This window comes from Macaca nemestrina, chromosome 2 (assembly GCF_043159975.1).
Source record: "Macaca nemestrina isolate mMacNem1 chromosome 2, mMacNem.hap1, whole genome shotgun sequence".
In the NCBI taxonomy this organism is placed as follows: Eukaryota; Metazoa; Chordata; class Mammalia; order Primates; family Cercopithecidae; genus Macaca; species Macaca nemestrina.
The window spans coordinates 168,153,966-168,163,896 of record NC_092126.1 but is presented as its reverse complement, the minus strand read 5'-3'; the positions used below and the strand labels follow the sequence as shown (position 1 = coordinate 168,163,896).

Genomic DNA, 9,931 nt, shown 5'->3' with positions numbered 1-9,931 from the left:
GTTTACTTACTTATGCAGGTATTTAAATGACAAGTCAATTGAATTTATAAATGACATTTTAAGAGGATAAAGGCAAGGAACTTTCTCAAGCATTTTTTAGGCTATTGTTACCTCTAGTTTACCCCCATGATGGCTTCTTTTCTTGATCCTGTCTTTGAGTTCCTGAATCCTGAACATTTCTCAAAGTTCATTCTTTGGTCCTCTGATTTCTATAGCACACTGTAGCTCACAAAATGAATTCCCTTTGATGGCTCCAACAATGACCCGTAGAAAGACAATTCTGACTTTTGTTTCTTACCATCTGATCCTGTATTACTCTTGAATGTGTCAATGCTTTCATAAAATGAACACTTTCAAGCTTGACTCATCACCTTTCTCACAAAACCAGGTCCCTTTCCGACTTTTTTAACTCTCATTTTCCAGGCTGTCTAGGTTCAATCTCTGCACAATTTTTGGTTCTTGCATTCTTCTCTCCCTCCTAGATATTCTCCTGTGAGATAAAAGAAACAAAATACGTAAAGCACAAAATATGTGGTATATGGAACACACTAGGCACTTAACAGGTGACAGTTCACTTTTTCTTCCACGGTTCCTCCCAGATATAGCATTAGAACAATTCTAAGTTTTTCTTAACAGGACCCCAGTTTATCTTTCTCACCATTTTATACTATACGTTACCAGAGGCATTCTTTAAAATGTCCCCATTCATAAATCTGAGGTCTAATACCTCGTAGTGGGGTGACTTGCGTCTCCCAAAAAGCTATGTCCAAGTCCTAATTCCTGGTACCACTGAATGTGAACTTACTTGGGAAAAAAAAAGTCTTTGCAGGTAATTTGTAATGAAGTTGAGGATATCAAGATGAGATCATCTTGGATTTAGGGAGGGCCCTAAATTTGATGACAGATGTCTTTCTGAAAAAGGGAAAGATGGGGCTGGGCACAGTAGTTCATGCCTGTAATCCAAGCACTTTGGGAGGCCAAAGCGGGTGGATCACCTGAGGTCAGGAGTTTGAGACCAGCCTGGCCAAGATGGCAAAACTAGTACTCTACTAAAAATACAAAAATTAGCCAGCCATGGTGGCACACGTCTGTAGTGTCAGCTACTCAGGAGGCTAGGGCAGGAAAATCACTTGAACCTGGGAAGCAGAAGTTGCAATGAACCAAGATCTCGCCATTGTACTCCAGCCCGAGTGACAGAGCAAGACTCTGTCTCAAAAAAAAAAAAAAAAAAAAGAAGAAGAAGAAGAAAAGGGAAAGACACAGGGACCCAGAGAGGGGAAGTTCTTATGGAGATGAAGGCAGAGATTGGAGTGATGTTTCTTCAAAACAAGCAACACCAAAGATTGACCACAGCCACTAGAAGCTAAGAGAAAGATCTGGAAGGTATCCTCCCTCAAAGCCTCCAGAGGGAACAAACCCTGCCAACTGATTTCAGCCTTCAGGTTTTCAGAAATGTGAGAAAGTAATTTTCTGCTGTTTTAAGCTACCAAATTTGTTACAGCAGGCCTAGGAAACCAACATATCCCCTTAGCCTGATCTTGAAGATCCCTGTTAATCTGGTTTTAACCTACGTTTTCAACATTGTCTCCTGCCAGTATCCTTTACAGCTTCCCCCACTTCTGTATCCTTCCAGTCCCTTGATCATGCAGTGAATATTTGTGCATTTTGTCTTTTCTAATGTGATCCCTTTCCCTTGTCTAAAACTCCTATGTCTTCTCTATTCTTTCAAATCCTAATCCTGAAACGAAAGGCCCATCATAGTCTACAGTGATTTGTTTCCTATTTTGAATGCTTATCAAACAATTTGACATTGAATCATATTTTGTACACACAGTGTTTGGTTTTCTTTTCACATATGTGTGACTTTCCTTGAGGGCAGAATGATTTTTGCAACATAGAAACTGTAGATTAAATGAGTGAAAACAGCAAGCATGGACAGAGAAAGCAGGTGTTTGGGATGAATTATGTCCCCCTTATTTGCAAATTCATATGTTGAAACCTAACTCCCAGTACCTTAAGATGTGACTGTATTTGGAGATCTTTAATGTGACCCTTTAAAGAGAAAATTAAGGTGAAATGAGGCCATAGGTGTGGGCCCTAATCCAATTTGATTGGTGTCCTTATGAAGGAGAGCTTAGGATACACAGGGACAGACAGTAGGGGTGCACATGCACACAGAGGGACAACCATACCATGGGCAGAGGCAGCAGAGGGCAGCCAGCTGCAAGTGCAGGAAAGAGGTTTGGAAAGAACATTCCTTTAGGACTCTCAGAGGAAACCAACTCTGCCAGCAGCCTGATCTTGGACTTCTAGCCTTCAGAACTGTGAGAAATTACATTTTGGTTGTTTAGACCACCCAGTCTGTGCTATTTTGTTACGGCAATGCTAGAAAACTAATGCAGCAAGTAAGAGGCTTAGATTAGGCACTGAAAAAATAAGAGGAGGCCGAGGTAAGAGGATTGCTTGAAGCCAGCAGTGTGAGACCAGTCTAGGCAACATAATGAGAACTCTGCAAAAATAAAAAATAAAAAAAATTAGCCAGGAGTGGTGATGTGTAGTTTTAGTTCTAGTTACTCAGAAGGCTGAGGTAGAAGATTGCTTGAGCCCAGGATTTCAAGGTTGTGGTGAGCTATGTTTGTACCACTGCACTGCAGCCTGGGTGACAGAGTGAAAACTTGTCTCAGAATAAAATAAAATTTTAAAAAAGGGAGAAATAAGACTAACATATTTTCTACCTGAATTGATGACATTATCTTCTCTCAAGTACCAGCCATAATCCTAAAATGGTAAACTATTTGACAGAACCCTTAGTAAAGACCAGTGATTTCTGGGTTCATTATACAAGCAGTATCACTTTAGTATAAATTTCAAAGAGATCTGAGCGTGGAACTGGGACCTGGCCTCTACCACTCTTTATCTTTTTCTAGACTGTTACTATTGTCTAACCTATAGTCAGGAAGTTAATTGATAGTCTTATGAGTTAATTTGCTAATCTAAAATTGTAAAAGGGTTAGTCATGGGGTTTAAGCCTATGCATTTTCTAGGATTAGTTATAAGAGTACAAGGATTAGTAGGTCTATTGTGTTGTTGCTTGGCAAAAATCGGGACATCGGTTATTTTATTTTTTATATATTTTTGCAAAGCTCAGAGCAGTTTGTGCTTTCTCTTCCTTATTCTTTTGCCACCCATAACCGTCAATGCTTAGAGAAAAGGATGCATTAGAATTGATTCCGTGTTATGCAAATTAAATTTGGAATCTTAGGCTCCCAAATTGGGAGGTAATTTTTCAAGGTTCCTTGATAGAATGTAGTATGTCCAGCGGAAGGCATCAAGAAATGGTGAGAACCTTACACACTGAGATACCTGAGGGTAGTTGAAGGAGCAGACATCTCGTCAGAAATACATGGAGGGCTCTCTATTGTATGAAAATATTAGCTTGTTCTCCATGGCTCTTGAGGTAAGAGTCGGGCCTAAAAGATGGATCTTGCTGATTTCATTTCAACATTGAATGCTGATTTCATTTCAGCATTAAAACTTCCACTATGTAGTTTAATCTCTTACGGACCAGAAGTAATGACGAGTAGAGGCCTATTGAGTGGTGACTGATGTAGCCTAGTGGTTAAGAGCCTTTTAGAGTCCTAGCTTTACTACTTATTAGTTCTGTGACTTAGTCAAGGCACTTAACTTTCCTTAGCTTTGGCATCCCCATCAAAATGGGGTTACTGCTTGTGCCTACCTCATTTTGAGTATTATATAAAATAACGCATGTAAACTGATGAGGAAGCTGATCCTGAGCTGGGTGGTTTCACATATTTAGTCACAAATTTCATCAATGCTTGTGCCCAGTTTTAAGCCCCAGCTTGTTTAACTTCATTATGTCACTTTGTTTCCAAATTTCCTTCACATCAATAAAGGGGAAAAAGTATAAATGGGATAGCTGAGGTGAGTACATTGAAAGGGAAAGGAGTTAATCTCACTGTTTAAGTTTAGCCACACAGTTAATGAAATGGCCTTATCAATGAAGTTATCCTGTTTAAACGCCAAAAGGAGCAATTTCTTCTCCATCATCCCAAATTCCCACCTTCTCTGCCTCCTCTCTTCATTACTCTTTAGTCACTAGCAGGCTAGGTAGGGTGTTCCTAATCTGCAATTGGAATGTTTCTGGTAGGAGCCATTTCTCACCTACTCTTTGTCCTCTTCTATCACTTAAAATCATGGAAGGCTGTTCTGAAAGCAGCTGGGCTTTCAAAACTGGGCTCATTGTAACATTAAAAAATTATTAAACTCAGAAACTAATTCTGTTTTTTAATCATAAAATATGAAAACTAGGAAGCAAACTGGAAGAATGAAAGACCAAGTCAGCTGTATCTGAAGCGGGCCATTCTCAGGAAGACTACTGAGGAATAATTAAGACTAATTTGAAGTATCACCTCCTGGGTATCACCATCATCATCCCCAGGTACCTGAGATAGTTCATTTTGAAATAGATACACCTGAAATTATGTTAAAATGTACTAAGCACTTATTGAGCTCAGCAATCCTGAAATATGCCTAATAGTAAGCTGCCTAGTTGCCACTTATTAACTAGGTTTATGTCTAGGAGGGACTGTGAAGAATAAGAGCTGTTTAATTAGGGGTACTTGTCATCACTAATGAACAACAAGAAATAGTTTTAAAACTTCTTCGAGATATTCACTTGCAAATGTCACCCGAGTTTCAGAAAAGTACAGTCTCTGGAGTAAATCTCCTATACACTCAGAGAGACTCTGTTGTGCTTTGCATGCGTTATGTCGTTTAGTCCTCAAAACATGTTGGCAAGGTTTGCATTATTATCTCCATTTTAAAGATGAGAAAATTAGGTGCAAAGAGCTTCAGTAACACACTCAAACTCATTCAACAATAAATAACTAAAAATTGTGCTATACACACTTTAAGAGTCACATGTTCCTCCTCCAAAATTATGAAAGGCCATAGAACGAATTCAAGAAGTAGGCTTCATGACATATCGTTTCTTCTCATCTCAGATGGATTCACTTTAATCTATCATGCCCACATTGTAAAATATCATTTTGATCACCATCAATATTACACAGACCTGTTTCAATGTGCTCAGGTTTTTCAGTAAAATTAGAAGAAACCACAATTTACAAACAGGTATATGTGCATTAAGAAAAAAAAAAAAACTATCATGTGATTTTATATATGGATGCCAATTCTTAAACATTATTTATTATTTCTGAGCTCTAGTGCTTAGAATGTTTAAAATGCAATATATTTATGTGGATTTTTTCCAGGATATTGGAACATACATAAAATATGCTTGTGCATATCTAAGCTTTGTATTTATTTCAGGTTATATGTATACTGAGAAGAATATATAAACAGTGTATGATAGTTACATCTTATTTCATTTTTTGAGGGAAATTAACCTCCACAATTATTAACTATGCATAAAATGTAATGGCAGATATATTGTATAGGACTGACTGCAATTCCTCTTTAGAAATAGTTGTTCTTTGCTTTTATAATACTAGGAAAAGAGGAGAAGAGTTCTTAAAGAAATACAAGGATTCCTCAAGCCCCTCTTCCCTAAAACATGCTCTATCATATCTCCTGGATTGACTGGAATATCCTTCTCTGCCCCCACCCCATTACCCTCTCAATGCAGTGGAAAAGTCGGTGGGTAATTGGGTCCAGATTGGAGGTGTTTAAATATTCATGAGGCTGGCAGGGGACTGGGAGGGGGTGACTGTCTAGAATGGGGGTAGGGGCTGGGGGAAGTGATTAGTCACTGAAGGCTAGCGAACAATTCCGAGAAAGAGACGGAGAGAGAGGGAAGAAAAAGACAGACAGACAGATACTGGGGGGGAGGAGAAAAAAGGAGAAGAGAGGGAAGAGAAGAGAGGACAGCAGAGAGAGAGCACCAGAGAGAGAGAGCGCGTGCTAGAGAGAGAGAGCGAGCATGTGCGATGAGCAATAGCTGTGGACCTTACAGTTGCTGCTAACTGCCCTGGTGTGTGTGAGGGAGAGAGAGGGAGGGAGGGAGAGAGAGCGCGCTAGCGCGAGAGAGCGAGTGAGCAAGCGAGCAGAAAAGAGGTGGAGAGGGGGGGAATAAGAAAGAGAGAGAAGGAAAGGAGAGAAGGCAGGAAGAAGGCAAGGGACGAGACAACCATGCTGTGCTGTATGAGAAGAACCAAACAGGTAGAGCTAAAGATTTTTACTTCTTGCTGTTGTGGAATAACCAGAGTACAGTATTTCCCTATAAAGGCAAACAATTTTTTTACTGCTTCTGCTCTGGCCATGGTGCTCGCGCTTCCTTAGCATATGGTAACTGATGGTTGCATCCCAGCTTTTATTCTTTTCTGTCTTTCATGCTCCGGTTTTGGAATGCTGCTACTAATTAGGGTGAGGGTAGAAAAAACATGCCTGTTTGGCTAGAAATTTTTTTTTTTTTTTTTTTTTTTTTGCTTATTAGTGAATGCTCAGCGTTTGAGGTCTCTGGTCTTGAGGGTGTGGACGTAGAAAGGGGTGTGGGGGAGATTATGTGGGCTCTACCTACAAGATGGGGAGGCAATTCTTTATATTATTTGCAAAAAGCAGGGTTGAGGAAATAATATGCAGGACTGAGTATTACCTCTCTGTCATACAATTTTCTCACATGTGCTGCGGAAGATGCCTTATTTCGTACATGCATGAGCTTCGAAGGGGCGCAGGTATTTATGGAAAAACGTGCAGGTCTTATTTGTTTATTTATTTTTCAATGAATGAATGAAACTATGATTTGATAGATTTTTTTTTTTTTAAGAGAAGCTAAGACAACTGGGGCTGGGGGAGAAATTGGCCATGCAGAAGGGGAAAATCCCCTTCCTTAAGATCAGCAGCCGATTGTGCACCAGCTGGTCGGAGGAGAGGGTGGACCACGCCCCTAGGAGCTCGGATGGGATGGGAAAGACAGCCGGGTGTTACCTGTTGGAAACCAGGTCTTGTCTCTTCTCCCCTTCCCTTGCTTCTTTCCTGGGATTGTCAGTGACCAGAGACAGGCTAACATCCTGGATAATAAGTATGGTGACTCATTTTCATCAGGAAGAGGGACACATCCAAGATTAGGAAGAATCAGAGCCCCTCCTTCCCTCCCCCACTGCCCAGGTTTTACAGCCATTTCAATTGCTCGCTTATTTCTTGAAAGACATTTTAGAAACTTGACTGGGGTGAGAGTGGGAAGGAATGACGAGTGTGGTATTCCGCAGCAACCGACCATGCCATGACAGTCTCCAAAAGAAGCTTTCAAACATTTGTTGGAATGCATTTGAGTGATTTTGGCGAAGGTTAAGGAGAAAAATGGGTGTGGGATATGGGTGAGTGTGTGCGTGTGCTTGACTGGGGTGGGGGTGGGGGTGTGGTGGGAGCAATCTTGGTCAAAGAAGCCCTTTGCAGACTGATTGCCTTAGGGGTGGGGTGCAAGAGATGGAATTTGGGTATAATTTCCAGTGCAGGTATTGGAAATTGGGCAATTTGTAATACTCTCTGAATCCGAAGGGGGTGGAAGAGAGTGGAGAAGAAACAGCCTGCCAGCTTAGCACATTTAGCCAGCGCCCTGGAAGGAAGGGTGGGGAGTGAGGATGAAGGATAAGGAGCAGGAAGAGCAAGGGAGACTGAAGCAGAATGAGCAGAATGTCAGAGCAATGGGAGTAGAGGTTTGGCATAAATAAATAAATCAAGTAGCAGACATCCTGGATTGTGTGGGGCTATTTGGGGGAAACGTCGGATAGTGGGGGATTGAGTGGGGGGCAGTATTTGCAGCATCTCCTGAAACTGCCCTATGGTTACAGAGATTGATGCTTCCATTGGCTCATTTTATCAAACCAGGGCATTTTCTCTCCGTGTCCTCCTTCATTTTAATATATAAATGTAATAAATACAGGTGTCTGGGTTAAGAACACTGTCAAAGAAAAGTCCTGAGGTTATTTCACTGGTGAGCTGGGGAAATAAAATTTAGGAAGGTAGAGCACTAAGTAAGCCAAAGCTATCCACTTAAAAAGCTTTGATTTTGGAAAGAAAAATATTCAGGTTCAAAATTTGTTCTCACCCTATGTGTACGCATGCGAGTATACATACATGTCCTTTAATAAAGGAAATCATGTATGATTTTTAGAAAAGGAATTAGAGCTAAAGGAATTCCCTTCCCAAAATGAAGACAACTGCCTTCCCTGGGGCTCTATTTCAGCAACAGCCTCAAGCATTTACTCTGATGTGCAAAGTGATGAAGATGAAATTGTGTGTTTAGAGTTGCAGAAATTCTCATGTAAATGCATACAGCATCCACATACTTCATATGCTACGGTTGCATGTGTAAGTGTGGTTTCCACATGCCTCCCTGTGTTTTAGCATCATTTATATTCAAGAGAAAATTAAAGGTATAGAAATTGTCCTGTTTTGCTCATGCATTTTATAAATGTGTACTTCTGTGTGAAATGCTCATGTCTCTTATATACCACTGTTGTGTATCATTCACATTAGCCAGTATTTAGGATACCATTCAATCAGACTACAGGAAATGGTGTATTCAGGGCGTGGGCTCACACTACACTCACTGGCATTTATGTAGCATGAGTACTTAAGTCTCACGCAGGTTGCCTGCTTGTGGATGAAACTCTATATCATTTATGACAAAATCCAGTGGTGTCCATCCTTCTGCTGGCATCTATTCATCATCTTAGTACTTAACAGGGAATAAAACAAGGGCAAAAACCTGCAAAGGTCTAAGCTCTGCCACACCCATAAAATCCAGCAGAAATGTGGGAGGGGGCTGAAGGGCTTGCACTTCCTTCCTCTTCCACTTGAGCGGCATAAAGAAGCAACCTTGGATTTCTAAGTTGGAATACATTGCCAGTGGGTGAGAAGAAAGCATAAATGATCTATATTAGCCATTAGTTATCACTATAGATTATTATAGCAGGAAGAAGAGAATATGAATGGGGTAGAGACGAGAATATGGTAAAGGAGTGGGCAAAGGAGGAATAAAATAAAAGAATCCCTAAGATTGTATTGCCTTATGATATTCAAATATCTTGGGGTTTACTTGAAATAGCTTAATTGCCACGTGTATTGCAGATGATTAAAAACTTGGCAAGGTGTGAGCTATGTCTACAAAGCAAGAAAACTATGAGGTGTTTCTTTTGTTGAAAAATAATGACTTTAGTTTGTAATTGAAGTGTAAAGAATTTCATGCAAGCAAGTAGTCCCTCTACTCCCCAGCCCCCCATCCATGCCAACATCTGCTTTTTCCCTTATGCAACAAATAAATCTTATCTCTGAGAGTGTGATCTGTGGTTTAGAATTCCGACCTCTCTGTGCCTTTTCCTTGCAGTGTTGGGAAGGTATGGAAGGATGCTGCCTTGCTGCTTGGTGCAGGCGATTCTTCCTAGTGATAAATTGGATTCCTCCCAAATCTCTCTGAGCCACACCCAGTGTCACCCAGGGACTTAGTGAATTAATTAAACTGAACCATTTTATTTAATATAATTGAAGCTTCTTGTTCTTCTTTTTTTTTTTAATAGTGATTTTCACCACAGGTTTCCAAATTTAAACAGAAAAAACATTTGAAGGGCATTTCCTTTCTTTCTTTCTCTCTCTCTCTTTCTTTCTTTCTTCTTCTTTTTTTTTTTTTTTTTTTTTTTTTTTTTTGCCAAATTATCTGGACTTGCAGAGAACCTTAGAAAAATCATGGTGAGTCTAGAAAGTGTTCATTTCTGGTGACTCTATAATTCCTTCTAACCCAGGCCAGGGTGCATACACAATGAGCCCTGATCTCTCCTGCTGACAGAGTCTGTGTGACTCTCTTTCCCCACCCCCTCCCCTACCAACCCATGCTGAGGCAACTGGAATAAGAAAATGCAGAGTTAATTTTCTATCTTGCTGAGCTGGCAAAACT

General features: G+C 40.3%; 1 protein-coding gene across 2 annotated transcripts in view; it reads left to right on the top strand.

The window, feature by feature from the left end:
- Window positions 1-5,853: 5,853 nt before the first annotated feature.
- LOC105470362 (growth associated protein 43) overlaps window positions 5,854-9,931 on the top strand; it is a 97,989-nt gene continuing 93,911 nt past the window's right edge. Inside the window, exon 1 of one of the 2 annotated variants that reach the window (XM_011722236.3) lies at window positions 5,854-6,201. In XM_011722236.3, the coding sequence (XP_011720538.2) occupies window positions 6,172-6,201 (30 nt within the window). In that variant the 5' untranslated portion in view covers window positions 5,854-6,171. The remainder of the gene's footprint in view (window positions 6,202-9,931) is intronic. The other variant, XM_011722235.3, reaches the window with a different exon arrangement.